Source organism: Melospiza georgiana, chromosome 5, assembly GCF_028018845.1.
Source record: "Melospiza georgiana isolate bMelGeo1 chromosome 5, bMelGeo1.pri, whole genome shotgun sequence".
NCBI classification, from domain to species: Eukaryota; Metazoa; Chordata; class Aves; order Passeriformes; family Passerellidae; genus Melospiza; species Melospiza georgiana.
In genome coordinates, this window is record NC_080434.1 from 51,396,962 (window position 1) to 51,420,997 (window position 24,036).

A 24,036-nucleotide genomic window follows, 5' to 3' on the forward strand; every position below is an offset into this window, starting at 1 on the left:
TCTTCTTCTGGGTTGATGGTGGGACTTTTAACCTTTTTGCTATTAATAGGGCTTTGTCATTTCACACTTGCAGGATGTGGCCCCTTTTGTGTCTCTTTGCTTATTTTTCAGCCCCATCTAACAGACCCAGACCCTCTGTACCCCTGAGTACAGAGTCTCTTGTGTGGACAGCTGGCTCCCTCCAGCCCATCCCCGCAGAGCAGGGCCTGGCATTGCTGCTGGCTGGGGCTGTGCAGAGAGGCAGGATCATGTCCCTCAGCCTGCTGCTGACACTGCCTCCTGCAGCCCAGGATCCTGCCCAGTTTGCTGCCCTTGCCACCAGCCCAGGTTGGTGGCTCATGTTCAGCTTGGTCCAGATCCCAAACCCCCAGGTCTTTTCTTGCCAAGCTGCTCTACAATTGTCCCAGCTTGTACTGGTGCTGGGGTTTTTCCTCCCCAGGTTCAGGACTCTGCACCTCCCCTTCCTGAATTCCTCATAGATGAGAACCATTCACAGGTGAAAAGAATGGCACACAGACATCACAAAGAATTACTTTCCCTCATTGTTTTTTAAGAAATGTTTGGGGTTGGTTTGCGCTTTGTTTTTTCCCCTCTACCTCAGCACTGTCTGACCCAGTGAACTTTTGGTAACTGCTTTGTTCATACATGTTTTCTTCCAAATAGTTCTCTCTCCTGATAAGCATGGCCTGGAGACATTTTATCCCAGTATTTTTTATGTGGTTCAGACCATTAAAGGACTGGAACGTGGAATAAGCTAGAGCTGGCAACGCACATGCCAAGCAAAGAGTGAGCAAGCCCCCATTCCACGAGGATGTTCATACACAGGATTCGTTTCTTGCCTCTTTACCAGCAAAAAAAGAAAATCAGATGTTTCATTCTATTTGCACTGCCAGCTTTGGATCGTTTAAGCCACTTTCTACACAGATAAACCACTTCACACCCAACAGTTTCTTGCAGCAAGGTGAAGATGTGATGGCCACCACTTCCTGGAACCCACTTTGTGTCTGGTATTTGTTCTCCTGCCCTGTGTTGATGGAAATTTAAAGCTGTGGCAATGACAGGATTTCTGTGCCCACTCTTTGTTATGACTGACTGCAGTGTGAAATGGCACCAGTCAGTTCTGCTTTTGAACCAAAATCTGTCTTGGTGCATAACTGGCTCCTATTTTAGGAGGCTATAACCAGCAAAATGTTCCTCCAAGAAAGGCACCCTCCTCCCCACCTCTGCACCTGGGCAGGAGGCAGAAGTACAAAAATGGGGACAGGCAGCTTTGCCCTGATACAGTAATGTGGCTCAGCTGCAGGGAACTTCCCAAACCTCTCAGGGTCAGCAGGAGCTTTAACTATTCGCCATTATGATGTTTTTAAATTGCCAGTTGTGAGAAGAGCTTTTGGGGAAGACAAAGGGAAGACACCATGGCACTGTCCCTCTCCCCACCCACTGCAGGTCCAAGGGCCACAAGCCTGTGCCCCACACCATTTCAAGCAAGGGCAGCTGTACATGGAGGACTTGGGGTGCTAAAGGGCTCTGGTGGCTCAGGTATCATCATCACAAAACAGATTCTCTCCCATCTTTTCCTCATATTTTCCTGCCCCCCATATTTTCCTCACCAGCCCAGCTTATTGCCCTTTATCTTATACCAGGCTGTCATAACCCACCTAATGTATTTCAACACAAAGCAGCCACTAAGTGAAGCAATGTAATTTATTTGACATTGTATCAGACACGGGTGCTCCAGATCCAGACTTGACCTTAAAAACAATTTAAAATCCTGGATTTGCTGTATTGGAGGTATCAGTTACCCGTCTGAGAGCCAAATGTGTCAGTATTACAGCCACTGAAACAGAAAACTAAGTACAGGACAAGTCAAGCTAGCAAGCACCATCAGTCCATTTCAGCTGTGAACTCGCTTCCAGTTTTGGGGTGCTGGAAGAAATGACAAGGCTGTTGGACAACTTCACAAATATTTCAGTATAAAGCAGCTCTCAGTTACTCATGTCAGTGTCTAACTACACAAACTGGGGAAATTGTACTTTTTTTTTAACTCTGAATTGATGTCAGGCTAAGACCTGCAGGAGAGGGACTGGGAAGTGCTCCCTCTCCCTCATCCCTCTTAAAGAATGAGGTACCACAATACGACACAGCTCCTGATGACAGTGAAATTAAACAGAAAACCCAAACAACATCTTACACCATAAACCAGTGCAGCACCATCCCAGCTGGCAGAGCCTGCCCAGGAACCTGCAAACCTTGCCCGGGGACAGACACACACCTGAAGCTGGGGTGCAGATCTGAAGCACAGTATTACAGCCAGCTCCACAGCAACCTCTCTGCTTGTTGCTTCAGCAGTGCAGCCACTGCTTTAAATTGCTTTACTCAATTTAACAAACGTTGACAAATGCCAAAAAAGTGAAGTTGTACTGGTAGTAAATCCATAGTCATCATCCCTCCTAGATTCTTCTAGAGCTGAGCAGCAGGGCAGTGCCATTGGCCACCAGGCTGTCACCTCCCTGTGCATGAACCAACTGCAGTTTGAGGTACACAGTTTAAAATGTACAAAGATGACATGAATGTTAGCGGTGCAGGGAAATCCAGAGAGAACTTTTCCTCTGTTACTGGCTTTGTTTCTTCAGATGCAGCCTTTGAAAGGAGACAAGAGGTGGTGCAGGATGATCAGGCCATCACGAGGCAGTCCTGGTTGAAATAACACACGCTTCCATTACACAGCTTCTATTTACACAATTTTCTTCTTCAAAAATTTTTAATGTGCACCATGAAAATGATCATTCTTTTCTCTCTTGTTACTGACATGGAGGAGTAGACCCTGTAATCTTAGAACAATCTGAATTGCCAGAAATAAAATGAAAACTGTTTTCAGGGAGACATGCATTTATTGTTAAGCATTCCCAGTGAAAAATCAACATCTTTTAAAATGTGTGTTTATTTAAAAAATCATTTGTTTACAAAAGTGTTTGTGTAGCTTTTATTTTCAAGACAAAAAAACACTGATGCTGCATTCCAGCCTCCCCACCCCTGTTCCACCTCCACAGGAAGGCTGGTGCTCAGGAACCAACCTCCTGCAGTACTTATAGGTAAATATTTATTTACTAGAAAAGTCAGAATAGAGGATGGAAAAGGTAATGAAAAGCAGGGCTCTTCAGCAGTTGACATCAGCATTCCTATGATGGCAGCCTTCTTCAGACACTGCACCAGAGCAGCAGCAGTCTCACACCCCACACAAGCACAGCATTGTCACAGGACCTTTCCTCTGAACTTCCATGATCCTTGAAGGGCTCAGCACCACGAGCGATCCCAGAGCCAGTTTGATGCCTACAAAGCAGGAAATAGCACAGCTCCAACATCACAGCACAGTACAGGGCAAATGATTCACAAGGGTTTGTCCAGTGAGAACAAATCCAAAGTCAGGTTGCTGCCAACAGAGCACTGCAGCTGGAATAACCAAGGCAGAAGCCAAACGCGTTGAGGACAGTTGGTCTTGTGAGTCTGATGATGAATCAGCTGATGACACAAACACCACAAGCAGGAAGAGCTGCCTACATCATTCACAGATTGGTTTGGAACAGATAAGAAAACTAGCAAGAAAGAAGTGATTGCCCCTTTGCCTAGCCCTAGGAGAAAGCTGTGCCTGGAAAACAAGGATGGTAACACTGAAAATACCTATTTTGTCTTCCCAGAAGAGGCTTGACTTTCAAGCATCTTGACTTTCATTCTTCAGTTCCATGATGCAACAGATGCTGAGGAAATGCACTTTTGCTATCTCTTGTTGAGCCAGCTGCTCATCAAAACCATACAAAACTAAGCACCTGGTCACAAATCAGTGTCCCCACTCATCAGCTCCATCAGCAAAACAGAGCAGGGGAGGACACCTCATCTTCTCATTGCCTCTTCTCATCAGCATTTAAGTAAAACCAATTTATTTGCTAAATAACTTTACGTTTCCCACTGCAGGCAAGCCTCCAAGTCTAAGCCAGCTTTTGGTGTTTCAGAAGGGAACAAGGGACATGCACAGTGGACTTCCCCTGCACTAAAAATAGAACTTCCCAACACAGTGCATGACCAATGCAGTAAACAAGAACTCACTTGAATCTGTGTTTTGATTTCCCCCCACTCCCCTTCTCCCTTCCCAAATGACATAAGCTCTGAAGTGCCTAGTCTGAGTCACAGCTGTTAGGCTTAAATTTGCATAGTTTAAACGTTTCTGTTACCCACACCATCAAATGCAGATTTGGTGTTACAAGGTAAGATTCTTTCTGGCTATTTAATTCCTCCTTTCAGACAACAACAAAAAAAGTTTTTATATTCCTTATGTCAGTGTTCCAATACTAATTTACATGGAAAACAGTTGAATACAGTGATAATTAGAAAAAAACTAAGACATATTCATACACCAGTAGTACCTAATTGGTCATAAATACTACCGAACCAATTATAGTCAAGGCCCCATGTACTCTGTTGCAAGCTTTCAACAAAATAGTAAAAAAAAGTTTGGAGTATGCAGAATGCACTAAATGATGCATCTTTCCAGGATATGTTCCTAAGGTTTTTTTGTCTCCAAAATGCATCAATTTGTCACACTGAGAACACAGTTTGTTCACAGAAGGAATGGGAGGAAGCTGTGAATTTGGCAAGGAGGTGGAATACAGTCAGGGATTTTGGTACTCATGGGAAAATGGAGGCTTTTGGCAACAGGAAAGGGCATTTCTCTACATCTGAACAAAGCTGTACTTTGCTCTTGGAGGAATTGGGTAAGATAGGATAAACCACTCTGCTGGATGCATGTTAAAATGTTCAGCAGTGAAATCCAATGAATGCTCTGGTAATCTGTGTTATTACCAAGACCTTGTTTAGAAAAATGGGGCCATTTGGACTTCAAAATGACTGTTTCAAGCCATCTTCTGGCACAACAGAGGAAGACAAAGCATGATTTATTTGTACTTAGCCACTGTAGCCATGTTTCATGTTCTTGTTGCAAGGAGTGGTCAATGTGCAGCCCGAGTCCACAGCTGGAGTGGGCTGCACAGCAACTCCCCGTCTGTGAATGCACAGGGCCCTGAATATAGCGATGTTCAGTGACACACAACAGAACTGCCATGTCATGTACAATGGCTCACAATGATAAGCTGAACACTAACAGCACAATTCCTAGGGCTCAGCCCCAGCTGCAGTTAAACTAACCTTGTACAACATTATCCCTATATTCAACTCTGATAATTACCAAGAATACAAAAGCATTCCTTATAAAGGAGTAACATGTCAAAATTCAGAGGGACTTCAGACCAAAAGTGTCTCCTTAATGCTGGGTCATGTTTCTTTCCCAGCTCACCTCTTGAGTAGCTTCCTGCCAGCACCCAAGCTAGCATTAAGCTACTGAGCACATAGATGGAGGGCAAAATCCAGAATCCACCATTTATATATGAGGGGGAAGGGGGAGACAAGTGTTTTGCAGTAGAGAAGAAAATGAGGTAACTTCATGAGAGAAGTAAAACTTAACAGAGCATTCTTTCAGAGGTGACTGTGCTCACCTAAGGACCTCTTTTCCCCCTCTCCCCATTCCCTGGCTTCCTTTATCACTTTACATACTGTTGGAGAAGCCTGCTGTTCTTAGGAGACTGCTCTATGGAAAGACACGTTCAGAAGCCCAGTACTGAGAAGTTTTATGTCCCCGACAGTGATTTCCAAGTTCTTTCTTTTGATAAATAGCAGCGAAGAACAAGGGAAAGTAGTCAGCAATTCATATTTACCACCAGGGTAAAAAAAAAGGTGTTGATGTAATCAAGAAGTTCTTAGCCTGTATAACAGAAAAGACAGTAACTTGAGATTAACACAAGTAGCATTTTGCCAGTTTCCTACCGTCCCTGGTTTTCACTTAGCAAACCAGCTGAACAGTAGCAGCTTCTTGTTAAAAAAATAAATAAATATAAGGAAAGTCAAAACAACTCACTTCCTTTGGCATCATTGCAAATGATTTACACTAACTCAAGAAAACCCAAGAAAACTGATCACTGACTACACCTTAAAAAGCAGTAAGTATAAAGACTAAGCAAATGCATTTAGTATTGCACTGATATGAGTTCAAAGTATTTACTGTCTGTGCCCTGTTCTAAGTTTGGACACATCAGACAGAGCAGTACATGGAACACCCCAGAACTAGCCAGGTCTCGCCAGCTCTGTTGTCTGGTTCTGTTCCCCTACTACTATGCTCCAGGTATTTAACAGATACCATAATGTTCCTGATTTCATCTAGTATGAGTTATAAAGAGACCATGAAGTGCAAAACCATTTCAATTTGTACTTCACAGCTCTAGAAAAACCCCAAGCAGGCATAGATTTCCCCACCCCATTAATCCACAGCCTAGGAGAAAAAAAACCAAACCAAACCAGAACAAAACAAAAGAGTCATAGAAAAGATGACTGATACAGTACTCCATTATCCACAATCCCCACTTTCTAGTCTCAGGATTTCTCTGAACTTCCTTGTCAGATACACTCTCAAAAGTTAGCATCATATTCACAAAGACATTACAGCTCTCTTTAAATAGATGTACTAGTGTTTGAAGTTGCAAGACTAATAATTTTCAAGCTTTTGCACTCAGGATGAAATGTCATTTTAATACAAATAAAAAGACTGACTGTATGTACAAGCCAAGGTAAGATTTCAGTTCTCATTTATCAGAAATATCAATCAAAAATAAAAGCTAAATTGAGAACACACTACTTCTATGTGCATTTGAAGTATGTACAGTAAAAACACCAACACAGCCTCCATGTGTTAACCAGAGAAAAATGCAAGCAAGGATGAATTTTAAAGTACCTGGTAAGCAATCCTTAAACTGAAGCCCAAAATAAAGCTAGAAAACTGCTGCAAAAAACAGCTGATTGCATCATATCAAGTACTCAAAAAAATTTTTTTTCCATTCTCAGTACACTGGAGAATCAGCTGTGTCCTCCTTCAAACCCTGTGAAATCATGTTATCCAGAGTGTACTGAAGAACACTTTAGCGCTATTTAAGACAAAAAAAAAGGAAATTAAACCAGCTCCATCTTTTTGTGCTGTATTGAGGCATACTCCTTACATGATTGTGTAGAAAGTATGATGGATGAAAATCACTACTGATAATTCAAAATATATATTTTTAAAGGGGAGCCTAGACTACTGCAATGGCACACATAATAGCCACAGATGATGAAACATAATCAACAGTATGATGTAAGGGAGAGGAGAATCAGGTTTCCCAATTAATAAGCTAGAAAGAAAATGGTTCTGAATAGGTCACCATTTGGAACTTTGGGTAAGTCTTGAAAGTCTGGCAGGAAAAGTTACAAAAGCAATTGAGTATTTCAATGGTGCTCTCTTCAGCAACCCTACCTAATATGTCTATTAAGTACAAGCATGCAAATATAGGTCAATCCACAGGCACATAGGATCCATGTTAAAAACAGTAAGATAACTGTGATGAGTGGCACCAACAATTTTGATGACTAACACTCAAAATGTTGCTTTCTGAATTACTAAATCAAAATCCTGAAGCAAGTTCCTGCTAGTCTTTGTCACACTGCTAAACACTAAAGTAGGCATTGTTTTCCCCCATGATCTTAGCTGAGCTCAAAGAATTTTTACAATATTTAGTAAGAAAAAAAATTAAAGTATTTCCCCTTTTTAAATTTACACAGACGTTTAATTAGCTTTATTTACAGAGCGCTTTTTTTTCAGTCTCCAATAGTGCCTAGATAGCATCATCAGGCAAGAGTGCCAGTTTTGAAAGAGAATCTATATAGAATCCTAGGAATAACAGATGGTGATGCTCCTCCAGAAGGGGCAAGCTGGACTACAGAAGCAGCTCTCTCTATATGGCTCAGTTACTCAGGAGTAATTCTGTTGCAGTCTCTACATCCCATGATTTTGAAGACAAGGCCACTATTACTGCATTCTGCAATGAGAAAACAAGAGCAATAATATTTTCAGTGTGTGAACCTGCAGCTCCAGGAAGTGAAATGAAAAGTTCACAGAAAATCCAAACACATTAGTTTACCATTTCTTAAATCCCAACTAATAATTTATAGAAAAATTGTCTCAAAAAGGCAGGGAGAGCTCACAAGAGTTATCCATAATGTAGTATTTTAAAATTCCAATTCTTAAAAATAATTAGCAAAATAGAATAATTGGACCTACACAACATCATGAAAGTAGAGAATCTATTTAGTAGATTCTGATGATACTGATGACTCCCTGTATATATACACATAAATTTGCCCTGCCCTTACTAAAAATAGTTAGGTTATTTGTACTTACCCTATCAAAGCCCATAGCACAGAGGTTTTCTATTTTTTTGGTGTATTCTGGACTAGAAACTGGTGCTCCAGCATACACATGTGCCCAAAGTCGAGCTGTCTGTTTAAACATTTCTGGATTTTGTTTGTACTACACAAAAGAGAGAGGGGGAAAAGCAGAAAGTTAAATCAACTCAGCAATCCAACCAAACAGCAAGACAATATGGCAGATTGCAACCCATCATTCTTCCTATGATATCTTCCACAATGTTTCATACTGATCATGCTGCTATTCTTAAAGTAAATTTAGAGGTGAGGATTACACAAAGAGCAAACCCATGCAAGCATTTGATATAATGAGTTTGCCTTCAGGTTAAATTATGCACTACTGGTATGAGATGTGTGCAGCCAGGTACTGCTCTCAATTGCACAGATCAAAGTAAAGCAGCTATATTTAGCACAGCTACTGAAAATTTATATTCAGTGCAACAGAGTACAAATTATTCCTGTGTTAACATCTCCTGAACATGGTACTTCTCTAATGCACTTCTCTAACCAGTTCAAAATATATATTGTTTTACACACTGCAAGTAGGCCTGCAGTTCTTCAGTCCAGGCCAATACTCTACTACTGGGCTTCTTCCTGAGAATGAGGATCTTATTCACACAGGTGAGCAAGCACAGAAAGCTAGGGAGATGCAACTCTACATGAAAGCTATTACTTACCAAAGAAAAAAAATTCATGCCAGTATGTAACTATATTATTTTGTACCAATCTCACCACTAACCAGTTTTCCAATAAACAACAGACTGGACCATATTGCAGAGAATTTTTAGCCTGTGCCAAGAACTCAGCTGCCAAGAAAGTGGGTCAGCAGTCATAAACTGTACTCAGAAAAGTTAAATGATTTTCCTATTTTAACAACTTCTGTATGCAATATCAAGTTTGTCTTAAAAAAACCTCTTCCCTTAGATCATCATTTTAATAAGACAAGATATTAGGAAATACATTTTTCAAATATTTAGGTACATTTTAAGGACAGAAACTGATTATTATTCTTAGACATTTTATTATTACATCAAAATAATGATTAGCTCTATAAAGCACAGTAAAATGCTGTACATTTCATTTTGCCTCTCCTACAACAACCCACACCATCTACACTGCTTTGTGTGCCTTGCCCACCTCCCTATAAATGTGATCCACGTGTCATAATTTGTATATTTATTATGTGGTGACATTAATGGCATTGAAACAAACATGGGAGGCAATCTACTGTTGGAAATAAACCACTGTTATAAATGCAGTGGTCTGTAACAAATTCTTTTGGTGTAATGATTAAAAAAGAAGGATTAAGTTAAACACCAGTAGCATCCTGAAGTACTGTTTTCTTCTGCTCTTAAGAGATCTTCCCCAATTAATTTTTAAAAAATATTTTTGAGAACACTGCCAAGCCTGGAAAGCAACTAGCTGAAGTGCAAAAACTTAGTCATAATTGCATTTTACTCAGAATTAGCTTTCAGTGTTCTATTCATAGAATTACTTTACTGAGGTATCTGTAAATAATCCAGTTTCTCACTGAATTTAGAAAAGCCTAAAGGCAACTTTCACTGATGTTTCAGTATCAGGAATCTGAGGCAGTTTGTGTTGCTGTACTGAAAAAAACCCAGCAATCAGAGCAACTAATACACCAGACAGCTGGAGTCTGAAAATACTGCTCTTACTCAAACAGGAATTCTCCCTGGGATTCTCTCAAGAGCTTTTGCCATTTACCTGGACAGCACACAGTTTAATAAAATAGCACAAGTGTGGAGAATAATCAATTCCTTGTGAAATGTTTGTCTTGGAAAAAGAAATTACCCCAAAACAAAGTAAAAGAGACCCCAACACCAAATAAACACATGAAAAAAGCAGTTGTTTACCAATATCTCTCTTAAAACAATTATAATCACTTTCTACATACAATCACATGCCTGTAACTCAAGGCCAAACCCCAGCATGGTTTTCATACAGGTGTTTGCAGGAAACAGGATAAACTGAATCCCCCCAACATCAGCCATGCCACAGACCCATGCCACAGGACACACCCACACAAGCACCTAATGGGGCAGCCTGGAAAATTGCTCTTTGGAATCTACAAAGATTCATGGAGTTCTTTACCTGAGGAAAAAACTCTTACCAGCTCAAGGGTTCTACTGTTACGATTCCCACACAAAGTTCTACCATCAGAGCCAGAACAGGAAACACTATTTTTGTTCTTTGTAAAAAAGGATATATAGTTGTTTTTTTAATGAAGGAGTGTGACAACAAGGGCATACATCTGGGAAAAAAACCCAGTGCAGGGACATGCCTGGTGGCCTTTCTGGCCTTTGCAACACTTCCCCCTGGGCAGAGCAATTCAGTCTGTCAGAACTGTTTGGGGACATTTATTCAGAGCAGCTTTAGTGCAGAATTCCACAAGCAAACCTTCTGTACTTACTGAGTACAGTGGTAGCAAGCCACTCTCATACACCCAGCAGTGCAATGGGCTACCTCTAACCTCCATGTTTTCCCCTGAATCCTGACAGGTTTGAAGAAAAAGTTTATCTATCATTCTTCACTGGCTTTTAAAGGGAAGTAGTGCACACCTTGTCACCCTATCCTGGAAGGTTCTGACTTAGAGAAGATACAGGTGAGATAGAATGTTCTTCCAGCATCAGCTTGCTTTGTTCTTCTGTAACTGAAATACACCCTCACTGTCAGCCAGTGGGGAAGCCAGGCTGCCCTTCTCCTCCTCAGAGTAGGAAGGAAAACACACACATACTTGACACTTTGTTGAGAATTGTCAGAGGAATAACTGTTTCTATCCTTCAGCAACACTTTTAACAAAATCATGCCAGTCCTTGTATGGCCCAAGATCCAACTGATATTCTTTTGGTATGAAAAGTTATCACTAATCTGAAAGGCAACACACCTTGTTGATTATAAAATTCTACTGATAGCAATTCAATCAGTGATGAAAACAGTTATCCCCAAGTCATCATTCATAAAATTTTGACATTAAACAAATATAATGTTCCACAACATTCATATGAATCTGGAAGAGGAGCTACATTCCAAGCCAAATCCAATAAACAGCACCAAGTTAAAACTCATTTAAAACAAACAGCATATTGCTTTTCTTATACTGGAAGCTTTAGATTTTGAAAGGCCAGTTACACTGGAATTCATTTAACTATGCTGTTACCTCCAGACATTTCTCACAAGGTGATATAAATAAAGGACAAATCCTCCTGACACTGTAGAGTAACTAATACTCACTCTGGAATCAAAAAGAGCACAAAACATTGTAGCAGCTCACATTTAGAATGCACCATTTTACAATAAATTGTCTAAAATCTTTTATCTTCTGTAAGCCTTGGGACCTAACCTGAGTCAGTAAAGATGACAGAAGTGTTACAAAATCGCAATCAACTGAGTATCTTACCTGGTTTGCCACTACTGCATCTTGTGGATCATCTGGTTCTGCAGCTGCCAACAATGCTTGCAGCGATAACAACACTGTTCTTAGAGTCATTGCTGCTGCCCTAAAAGTGAAAATCAAAATATTCTTAACCATATCCTGTGCCTGTACTATCATAGAAGCTATGAGTTCATGTACAGATTTTAAGTCCAAGAAACATAATTTTAAACTGTTGCAGGTTACATTTATTAAAATACTCTTTTATATATATATTTAAATAAGGTTTTAAATGTGGACTTTCCTATTAACAATGCTGTCTGAAGTTTTGGAAAGTACCTTGACCTACACATTTCACCATGCCCACTGAATGCAATTCATTTCATCTGGAGAAAAAACCCCAGAGAAGCCAAGGCCAGACGAGGCTGTGCCACCCTCCCTCAGCGCGGTACCCGCACCTCGGTGCCGGTGCGGGCGGGGCCGGGCCCGGGCTGCTCCCTCTGCCGGCGCTCTGCGGGCAGGAGCAGCGACCTGCATTGCAAACACGCCCAACAGGTAAGCAATTCTATACACCAGGTCTCTTTGCACCACTTGTAACATTACATTTTTCATTAAATTGAACCTTTACATAGTTAATTACTACTACAATAATAAAATGGTTAGGCTAATTATGGGACGTGCTATCAAAATAGTTCACTACAGCTTGACTGTTGGCAGCAGGAAAACATTCTGTAGTCACAACGGTCCTGTAAAGTTCCCCTTTGCCCCTGAGGAAGAACCCTGTTGAAGGTAGCACAGTCCCAGAGTTGGAACTTCTAAGATTTTAGGTTCTTATCATTCATCTTGATGTCAAAGTGTATTTAGAATAAGACACTTCAATAATTTAGTAAGGGAAAACACAGTATGCTCAGAGACATCAATTACTCAAAAGTAACCACATGGAATTACTGCACACTGGAAGTCTGAAAAGTTGTAACCTTTACACAGTTTCATTAGATTTTGATCATAAATAACTCCTCTGAATTACCATTTCAGTTGGCACACACTGGAAACCAAGTAAGAACCCCAGAGACCCTGTGAAAGTTGAGTATTTCTGATTCGAACAATTAGATTCTTAAAATCACGATGGCAATGGCACAGACAGATGTTCAAAGCAATCCACAAATCTGTTTCCTCTGCCTAAGAACTAGGAGTGAGGTGAGTGGGGAAGATGTGAGATTTTAGATTTGAGCAGTGATTATGACACATGAATGCCAGAGCAAAGTTGTGAAACACAGGCATCCAATTTCTTACAAACAAACCTCAATTTTCACTCAACAGAAAACAGTTTCTTCTTTTCAGAAGATTGCAAATAAATGCAAAGGCTTTGTTAGAATAAGTGGGGAACAGTTTGACCTGACATTCCAGCTACAAAGGAGACAGTGTGCAAGTGCATTTCCAGGCTCAGGTTTCAGAAACTGATGTATTTTCCAGCACTGAGTCACTTATTAAGGTCCTCTAGCAGTGTATACCCATGAACAAAGCATAGGTGCTGGTAAGATGTCAGAGGTACATTTGTGGCACCCAAATATTATGTTCCTAGACGCTTTCTTGCTGTGTCACTAACCATTCAAACATGCCATTCTTCCCTAATTGTTTGTAATTCTGGAAGATCTTTCTCAGTAAGTTATTTTTTAGCTTGATAATTATTGCTAAGCTTTCGCAGTGCAGTGTTCTACATCAAAATGCAAGTGAGAAACATCCCAAATGACAGAGATTTTAATTAGCACATAGTGTCTTATTCCAACTGCCACACCAGCTTGAAGTCCCTTAAGCTGAACCTGGTATACTTAAATCTCAAAAAAATCCTTATGCTTTTAAATTTGAATTCTGAAAAATCACAACATCACAACATACAATTCTCCTCTTTCAAACCTATTCCTTAGTAATTTTCTTTTCTTTACATGTTCCTAATGCTATTTTGCTCTTATAATTTCCTTGGGCTTGTAATCTCTACTGGTTTATACAATTTTTAAATTAACCTAATAAATGTACACACTGATGACATAATTCACAGTCTCATCTCCTAGCATTACAGGAGTGTAATGCAACATATTTACTATTCCAGCATTCAGGTGTCATGGAATACTAAGTCTTTCATGCCATACTATGCTCAAATGGATGAAATAATTTTTATTTTTATGCAGTCAATTTCAGGTACTAGCACATCTGCAACACCCACTGTAAAACCTTTAGTCTTTTTCTCAGCTAAGTAACTTTATTATGTTATTTACTGTAGAGTTTTAAAGATTGGCTCAACATGAAATATCTATCAACCATAACTAATGCTAAAGTCACTTTCTCCAAATAAAAGTTGTTCTGCCCTTTCCTTTGCAGAAATCCTTCTACATTACAGACATTTGAAAATGTAGAGAAGATGGCATAAAAAGGATCACAGCCTTTTGTGCCACTTTTACATGCAATTTACTTCCAAGTACCCTCTAGGAGAGGAGTATAAAGTACACTTTGGAGAGCAGGAGGCATTGCTAAGAACCAAGGGTGCCATGGACACCAGCTGCCTCCAGCTTTCCACACTGCCAGGTTCTTCCAATCCCTGTTCACCTCTTATATTTGTAGATTTTTATACAAAGCACACTGACACTTGGACATCTGACATTCCATCTTCAAAATAACAATAAAAAGCAACAACTTATCCATATATATATATACACACACACACACAGATGGCTATATGATCAGAGAATTTAAACTCTAAAATACTAAGTTTTAGACAACATTGTTTTAACCTTTATTAAAAGGTTTAAAAATGTAGCTTACAACTTAGTTTCAAGTCTCATGCCTCAAAACAGCTTTCCCATCTCATGCATAGTAAGACAGTCTGTATTGGACAGAAACACTGAAAGAAGTATTCTTAAACCATAAAAGAAGTATTCTTAAATCATAAAAGAAAACCCATTACAGCTTCAGTTGTATTAAACAAAAGAAGAAATTAGAGTTTGTGATTATTGGTAAAGAAAAACTGACATATTTTGTGTAACTATTGTATAATCATCTAAAATCTTCTATCCTTAGAACACCAATTAGCTTTCCTGATCAAAGAAAGTAAAAACAGCTTGTTATTTTTTCATAGCTTAATTTTTCAGATAGATATTGAGATTCACAGAAGAAATTGAAAGAACAGCTAAAAATAGATTCTGATTCCCATGAACTTAAAAGCTCTTCCTTCTTCCTGTTATCTTCTTTTGTGAGAACGCAGTGAATGGAGATGACTGCCTAGAATTATATTTACAGATATCAGTAAGGCAGGACCTGTGCTTCATGAGCAAAAAGCAAAACCAATTTCCATCATCAGTTCTGAAAAAAAAATCTCTACTGATAGTGGCACAAAGCTAAAAATCCCAACACACACCACCACCCCCTTCCTCAATATCTTCACAAGCCAAAGATAGAATGTCCAGGGGAAGAATGAAAAGAAAAAAAGTTGTATTTTCCTTAAAACGAATTTCCAGTGCAAAGATACAGATCTTCTGAATTTTCCAATGCACCTCAAAGGTTTATTGATCCAGAATAGAACCCTGAAAAAATTAGGTATTTCCAACTCTTCTTACATTTGAAGTTTACTTAGAGGTATTGACTTATGTGCAACAGCTCATGGAGTTCAAGCAATTCTCTTTGGTAACTCAAGTCAGCTGCATACTGTGTTCTAGGTTTGTTCTCTCCTCCCTACCAAAGGCAAGGTTTGGTATTGCTCCTGACAGACTCTGTCTGATCTGTTCTTAACTGAAGCCTCAGAAGGCTCTTGGAAAATCCACTTCAATTCTTCACCATGCTTGATAATACTCTGCACACTGAGATGGCTTTCCAATCTTTCACTGTACATTGTTTCTGCTTAGACCATCATTCTTGTTTCTTCACTCTAGATTTTTCCTCTCTTTCCATCTTTCTTGTACAACAACTCTCTAAGCAGGTACACTACTTCAATGGAAACCTGCAACAAGCAGCCAGCTTGTATAATGAGTTTTACAGGTAAGACTTCCTATTTGCCTTGCACATGACCTTACATTGCCTTTGTCCCATGACATTACTGGCTCCTGTTTGCTCCTCCTTGACTTCCACTCCCACCCCAAAATGTTGCTTAGCTATCCTGCAGGTTTGCCATCTGCAAAGTGGGAGGAGGCTCCTGTCATGCAGCAGTGAGCTGCAGAGAGCTCCCTACAGGGATGCACTGGCCCTCAGAGAACCTGAAACTAAAAGCCTCCACTCTGGACATCCAAACCAAAAGCTCAGCTTTTTATTGGCATTACATTTGCTAAACCACAAGGAAAATCTGGATTGAATCAGAACAAAGAGAGCTGATATACATTTTGTTCACTTACACTTTCTTCCTCCTTTTTTTTAGTAGTATCTCAGGGCATTTCCATTAAAAAAGAGCACCCCTAGTTTGGGTGACTATAGTGTTAACATTAAAAGGCACAGCAAGCCAGCTGTGCCCAGCATGCCCAAGGAAAGAAATCTCTTTTACCTTTTGATGAGCAGAGAGAGTCCTAAGAGGATTACAAAACACTGCCAGGTTTTAGGTTTTTTTCTTCATTTTTAAAAGCTAAGTAATTCTCCATTTAGGAAGTATTTACTTATGTTCTTTACATTCCACTCTAAGAAACAAATCTCTCTCATTATTCCAAGAGGGTAACGAAGCAGAATGCCAGGAACAGCTGCAGCCAGCAGATTGCTACTCCACTCTGTCATCCAAACATGGCTATGGGAACACTTTTTTCTAAATAATCTGCAATATTTGTTCTATTTGTGAAATAAATAAGCTTGTTAATCCAAGAGAAAATTTCTGGGACCTTGTACCAACAGCTTATGGAATCTGAACAAAAATTAATAAGGCCATTGAGTAGAAGCCCATTGCATAGTCACTATTTACAGGACAGCTACAAGACCAGGCACCCTTTTCTTTTAATCAAAGAAAATTTAAAAAAAAGAATAATAGGATAGCTTTGACACAGCACAGAGGGGAAAGACAGCCTGCTTGCTGAAGGGTTCCCTAAAACCATGTTAAACCATGCATTCCTCTCAAAGCTTTAAGAAGCTTCATCGCTCCTCAAACACCCTGAACAAAACCCAGCAGTACTGGGTACCCAGGAAGATTACAAGCTGGCTGCTGCTTGTTTATCTATTAAAACTGCATTATCTCTTATAATGATTTCTGCATCTCAACTAAAACAGAAGCACACATCTTCCAGTAGTCACTATGACAAAATATTCTTATTATTCATTACTGACTGTCAAACCCACAAAAGCCAAGAGTTTTCGTAGCCATATATGCAGCAAGGACACATTCACTTAATGATCTCTGCTCAAGGGATTTATGCAGAACAGCTTTCAAGTAATTTAGTTCTCAGGTTTCCATGAACTGCATTAGATACGTGTATATTTCAGATTAAAGCTTCGAGACAGTACTAGCCCAGAAGATAAATATAGGCCATAGTAAGTGAAACCACATCATGAAAATTATGTCAGATAAGCATAAACAGTATTCCTTTTACAAAATCCTACCCCTATTATAATTCTAGTGGCAAACAGTAGCTGCTTTGCAAACAAACTGGCATAACAGGTACTTAATCAAAACATGATGAAAATCCACAGCTGCAAAGAATTTCAGTATCAAGCCCACAATGTTGAAAAATAATTTCATTAAACTCATTAAAAATAATTTAAAGACATTACTTTTCAAACTGATAAAATCTCCTGCCAATATGCAGAATATCATCTCAACTATGCTCATTAGAACAGCAAATTACCACAGGATGGGAGATTAAGGAAGAGACTTTTTAAAACTATATAAATGCATTTAAATTATTGTATTTGTATTCACTATCTATAAATGAATATTTTATCAGCTTATTAACTCTTTCAGAAATCCTGCTGAGGCCCATAGGCCAAACTTCTCCAGTCCTTTAACTCTCAAACCTCACTGAAAAACAGATATGCAGTGAAATTTGAGACTTATATTTAAACACAGGAACAAAATGAGCATTATTCAGTTAAGAGCATTACAAGTCAAGGAAGTGGCACTTCAAAAACAGGCGTTGTTGCTAAAAGATTTGACAAGAGAGACTGTGGAACTAATATATTTTCTAGAATACTTCCACAGGTATATTTCAGAATTGCATCTGGCCAATTTAGTTTGAATCCCTGGTGAAATAAATATTAAAATATTAATAAAAATTAAATATTAAAATATTAATCTGGGGGGCTGGGATTGCTTATTTTTTGTTTGCTTGCTTTCTAATGAAGCTATCTTATTCAAACCACTTTTCAACCTAGACATGCAAAAAACTTATTTTTGGTTGTGTGTGGTGGTACATCCTCCCCCTGGCTCCCTCCTTAGGCCAGCTATGGTCTCAGGAATGCCTCAGCCTGCATTAATGGCACCTGGACAGTTAGGTTTCCTTGAGCTTACCAAAAACCCTGTCTGCTCCCAGAATTTCTGTTGTCTAGCAAGCTCCTGTTTTCCAACAAAAAACATTTAGTTCCTTCTTCCATCGAACAAGAGATCAAGTGGAATAGTATTTTTATTACTGGTCTTTTCAAGGAATACTCCAGTAAATACCAACTCATCCTTGCAGCCAGGATGGAAATCTACTGATGAATTAAGTCAATCATCTTGTGACCCTATCTATGAACAATGGTACTGAAACCCTTTGAGTTGTTGTGGACCACAGCAGGCTGTGACCAACATTTCCCAGAGTGGGATGACTCTCAGAGCCAGCAAACTCTCAAGTTGTGAGACTCTGAGGATTGCCATGGAAAGCCAATGAAGCCTGGGCTAATTCCCTCACCATTCCTCAAGCTTTAATCCTTTGCCCACTGAGAAGATCCAAAGGCATCTGCAAGTATTTCACTGAACCCGAGGGTAATTTTTTTCAAGTATGCCTTGATACATACTTATTTTTGTCTGTGTGCATGTATATTATGAATGTTGCCACTTCAAATTTTATCTGGTCTAGTGGAAGGTGTTCCTCTCCATGGCAGGGGGCTTGGAACTAGATAATCTTCAAGGTCTCTTCCAACCCAAACCATTCTGTGGTTCTGTGATTCTATGCTGTGGGCATTTCTTAATTAACTAAAGCTGCATATATTGAAGAACAATAAACAACTTATTTAAACAATATTGACCATTCATATTGCTTACTGAGTTTTAGGAAAATACTCAGGAGAATACCAGTCCTATCTACCACAATACGAAATGCTTCAAACAGTAAACAGTGGAGACAGCTATAAGGTTGTTCTTATCAAAAGATTAGAGGCTTTGACAAACACTTCAACAATGCTCAAGTGATTGTCACATACCATTCTATGATTCGAAAATAAACAAAACTTACAAATAGCACCACTAGAAAAGGAAGAGATCACACTACATTAAGAATCATTTGAAGAGGGATTAATAGTATACAGGAAATCTCCCTCCATCACCACCAGGTTCTGTGCAATTCTCTCCTTAGTGCTTCCAAATGAAGACACTGTTTCAAAAGAAGAGTTTAAAACTATATAACTGGAATAATACTAGTGCCTCTTGTGTCAGCTGGGATAATTAAACAGAAGTAAAATTCTTGTTCCAATACTCCTATTCCATATACGTCTTGGAGAAGGAAGATATTAATGTTTGGGTTTTTTCATCATGCAGAAATAACAGAAATAAGACACAGATCAAATTATCTGTGCTAGACATAACTCAAAGACTACAAGAATACAGGTCAACTCTCCTGTTTGTCCTTCTCAAATATCAAAGGTTTTGACTAACAATCCCAAAGGTAAATAAATTAGGTTGAAGCTCATGGGTTTTTTACATCTTTGTTGCCTTTTGATACTTCCAGACAACCTCATGCCCATTCATTAATCTGCTTCAGAGTACGATCTCTCAGGAGAGCTGGGACAGCTGGGACAGCTGAAGAGTCATTAATCTCCAGTAAAATTGTAGGGTGGTATGACAATTAGATGCAGGTATAGAAGTGAACTAGCTTTACTGATAAGAAAATCTCTGCCAGGTACCACAGCATGTATACTGAAAGATTCTATTGCCTGAAAGAACATCAAGTGCTCTGAGAGGGTAAGAAAACATGCCATTCCAAAAGTTAGAAAAACAACAGTTTATTTCATTTCAGTAATTTACACTATACTGTGCCAGATGACTGCCATAATCTCATACATCTGTAAAAGATTAATACCCTGATGTGTCACCTGCAAGACTTCAGCATTCTCCTCCTAAAGTTTCTGTTTCAAACCCAACTGATACCTGCTTGGCCAACAGCACTCTTGACAAAGTTGCTGACTTTACAAGCATTTGAAGTTTGTATGGATGAGACACTGGTATGATCTGCTGGGGAATTCCAGTACTATTCTTTTGGGGCAGACATGGAGGAAAACGGCCATCTTAAGTATCATGTCTATCATACAACTGTTGTACACAATCTTCAAACCACATGAAATCAATTACTTTGAAAAACAAATGAACAGTGAGTGCAGCTGTTAGTTTGGAGACAAGTCTATTCCACAGACTTTGGCTATTAAAACTTCTGCAGTAAAATTAACTGATCAAAGAAGTCAATGGGTAGTATTTGTTAACAGAAAAGCACTAAAATTAAAAATTAACTCATATAAAACCACCAAAATGTCAACAATGAAATGTTCATCCTAGTGCAAAAATTTTTGGAAGAACTCTCTGTGTATATAATAAATACTTAGTGCTTTCCAAAATTATCACCCAATCATTTCATTTGGATATTTGCACCTCACTATACTATACCATAACGTGTACTTTAAGGACATCTCAAATTATAAGCATAAGGTGAAAAGCAAGGTGAGCTGATGCCTCCTATCCAGGACACCAGTACACTTGATTTTGCACATTTAAACCCCCGTGGAATCTTACCATTGATCCTTCAGAATATCCAAACAAATGGCCCCAGTGACAGAGCTAATGTTAGGATGCCATATTTTGGTGATAAACCGCACCTAAAAAACAAGACAATTTTTTAAAACAAAAGCAGGATTAAGTGCAGTATACTAAGTAAACATTTTAAATCCACCATTTTAAGTAACAGTATGAAGAAATACTAATTTGGAAAATATAATACTACAAATGGAACTAAGATGTGATATTGCTTATTTCAGGAGGCTTCAAGTTTGTAAGGCTGTCTGTTAGAGCCTGGCCTTACTCACCACAGACTACTGCCCATTCCAGCTCCCCAAACTCATCCCTAATTGCTTTCCCACATTCATGTGTTCACATCCTGGATCACACAAAGCTACTTAGAAATATCCTCCAGCATACAAGTGTTTTCACAAGCAGATGGTCAAATACAGACTAAAAACTTCTAACATTACTAAAAGTGGGCTTTCTAGATTTCACAAAGTCCTAAACCCTTAACATAGAAACCCTTAACATCATTCACTGTTGAGCTAAACTGTTGGCTACAGATGTGTTGGAAAGTGGATGCTACTACGTCTCTAACCATCCTGTCTCATTACCTCATATGCAGAAAGCTGTTCACCAACCCAAAACTTAATCAGATTCCTAATATTTTTTTTTGCTATCGAAAGGATCTAGTCCCAGCATTCACTCATGAATCATGTCCATATTTTTACAGTAAAGTGTATTCATGTTTACAAAGCATTACTAAAACCGGGGTTTGGTGGTTTGGGTTTTCTGAGTATTTCAAGACACCAAGAAAGGTAAAAGCAGCACTTTCTCTTAAAGGTCTCAGAGACCAAAGCTGTCCTCAGAAAGGACATACGTGCCTTTGGAAATTCCCCCTTCATTTTCTTCATGTTGCACTATAATTGCCTTCTAGTGATTCTGACCCATCTGTTTCTCATCCCAAACTCCTGAAAAACATTTTATGTATAGCACAGATCTTTTGACTTTTGCCCCTGACCTGCAAGCAAATCAGTGAAGAGATCACCTGCCAGGCACTACAGCAAAAGACCAGACATACAGGGCTATAATAAAATCAGTGCAATCCTGGTGTCTAAATAGGGAAGACCAGAACAGTTCTGCTTTCCAGGACAAAAATAAGCTATCATGTCAGCTGAGGCACTTATTAACTACCTCCACTCTAGAAATCACTTGGAAAATGTAAAAAGCGATGTAAATACTGGATAATTTCTCACAGTGAATGACTGCTAACAATGGCTGTCAAAGCACATACTGAACAAGCTAAAGAATTCTTCCAGATGAAAGGCAGGGCCAGACACAAGCAAAAAGGCTTCCAATTCAAGACTCCAGAATAAGAGTACTATGCTACAATGCACTGAGTTTCTAACAGCTGCCTGTGAACTCTGGAAATTGAGACCACCAAGCCCTAAAGCAGCAACTAAATCATGGTATACAGACTGATCTTTCAGCATCTGCAACCTGTTTCAGCTCTCCTTAATTTAGGTCCCAGCACAATGTGTGCAGATTAAAGAACTGAAGACCAACAGACATTTCTTGAAGATTTTCTGTGTCTTTTGCTCCATCCCCAAGGAAGTAATTCAAAGAACCTATGAGCAACTGACACCTCTCTCCTCCTTCCTCTTTCCCAGTTCCTTCCGAGTATTACATACCAGGGTGAAAATAATAAGAATCTAGGACATGTTCATGAAAGACCTCTTTCAAACAAAAAGCAAACCAATCAAGAAGTGGAGTCAGACAACTCAAGTGTCTACTGATTCAAGGCACTGCAGAGTGGACTAAATCAGGGCACAGGAATCTACAGCTGCACATGGCTGGAGAGAACATTATTCAGAGTGGAATGACAAAACTGAAGCTCTAGAAAGATGCAGTAAAGTTAAAAGGCCAGTAAGATGTGAAAAATATGAGTGACTTTACCACAGCCGTTTCTCATCTCTCATCCACATGCATGTTATCTATTTCTATTATATTTCTCTGTTGGTTCTTCAAGACATACAACACTACAAGTCTCTATTTAATTATTACTAGAAACTTGGTAGGTTAGATTCAAAAACCTTTTAAGTATAACTTATGGAGCCCAAGAAATTAAAAGAACCAATAAATCCCTATTACAACATTTCTTCAACAATGCTGAGGGGGAGGGAAGACAGCTGTACCCTCCACATAATTTAAAACTACCTGAAAACTGTATTTATCTTGTCAGAAAAACATTACATTAGGGTCAATAATAAGGCCCAAGCTCCTCCCCCAAAATTTCCCAGTATGTACTTTTAGGAACAATCAGAGTGTACCTCTGACTAGACACAGTTTTGCATCCTGCTTTTTTTCTACCTAGATGTAACAGTTCCAATCCTTGTCTACAAGTGAATTTAAAAAAAAAAAAAAAAAAAAAAAACAAAAACAACAAAAACAACAAAAATATTAACAAACAAACAAGTATATAAGAATACTCAAACCAAACTTGTTAGCCAAATTGTATTACCCAAAAATGTGTGTTTGCAGTACCTTAGGAGGATTAAACGGATATGTTTCTGGGATTTTTATCTCTAACTGATACCTTCCACCTGCAAAAGACAAGAACAAGTTGGAAATTATACCAAAAGAACATTATTCAAACTTAAGTCTTTCATGACACTAAAGCTTACACTTCTAAATGAGCTGATTTTCAAGTTAATTCAAATTCACCCAGCCGTATTAATTAGGACATTCATTTAGATTTTATCTATTTCACAAACAAATGCAATAAAGTCAGTTAGAAAAGCTGTGTTTGCTTGTGCAAATCACTACCTATATTTCTTAGGTATATTTATTGTGTACATTCTCGTTTCCAGTCTTATCATTTCCATGCTTTTAGTAAAATATACCAAAATAAGAACCAAATATCTCCTAAACAGATGAAAAAAGAGGACACGGGAATATTCAGGCTCAACATGGGATATTACATTATTTTGGCTCTTTTCTGATACCACATGACAAACTTTCTTCAAATTACACAACTGAAATTACCTGTATTTAATTTTAAACTTTTTGAAATTCAAATACGTTCAAGTAACTCTTTCAGAAAAGTTCCCACACTTTGGGAAAAAAACAATAAAGGAGGTACCAGTGTTTAATTTTTATTATGTGCTACATTACCACCTGAAGTAGTTACTTCTGTTTCAATTCTGCCAGCACTCTGACACACCAGCATCATTAATACAACATGAAGGGCCAGAGCATACAATAAAGGATAACAGAGGCTTGAAGACTGAACCCCCTCCTACTGCCCAGTTTTAAACATTTCTCAGTTTGATTTCTTTGTCACAGTATCATTCCCTATCCTATTTCCATTATAGTTCTGTTAACATTC

General features: G+C 38.9%; 1 protein-coding gene across 1 annotated transcript in view; it reads right to left on the reverse strand.

Annotated features, from left to right (window-relative positions):
* Window positions 1-1,690: 1,690 nt before the first annotated feature.
* Window positions 1,691-24,036, reverse strand: part of UBE2K (ubiquitin conjugating enzyme E2 K) — a 43,805-nt gene continuing 21,459 nt past the window's right edge. The window contains exons 3-7 of the mRNA XM_058024284.1: window positions 23,193-23,251; window positions 20,664-20,746; window positions 11,756-11,855; window positions 8,312-8,440; window positions 1,691-7,949 (exon numbers count right to left, since the gene is read on the reverse strand). Of these exons, the coding sequence (XP_057880267.1) occupies window positions 7,875-7,949; window positions 8,312-8,440; window positions 11,756-11,855; window positions 20,664-20,746; window positions 23,193-23,251 (446 nt within the window). The 3' untranslated portion in view covers window positions 1,691-7,874. The remainder of the gene's footprint in view (window positions 7,950-8,311; window positions 8,441-11,755; window positions 11,856-20,663; window positions 20,747-23,192; window positions 23,252-24,036) is intronic.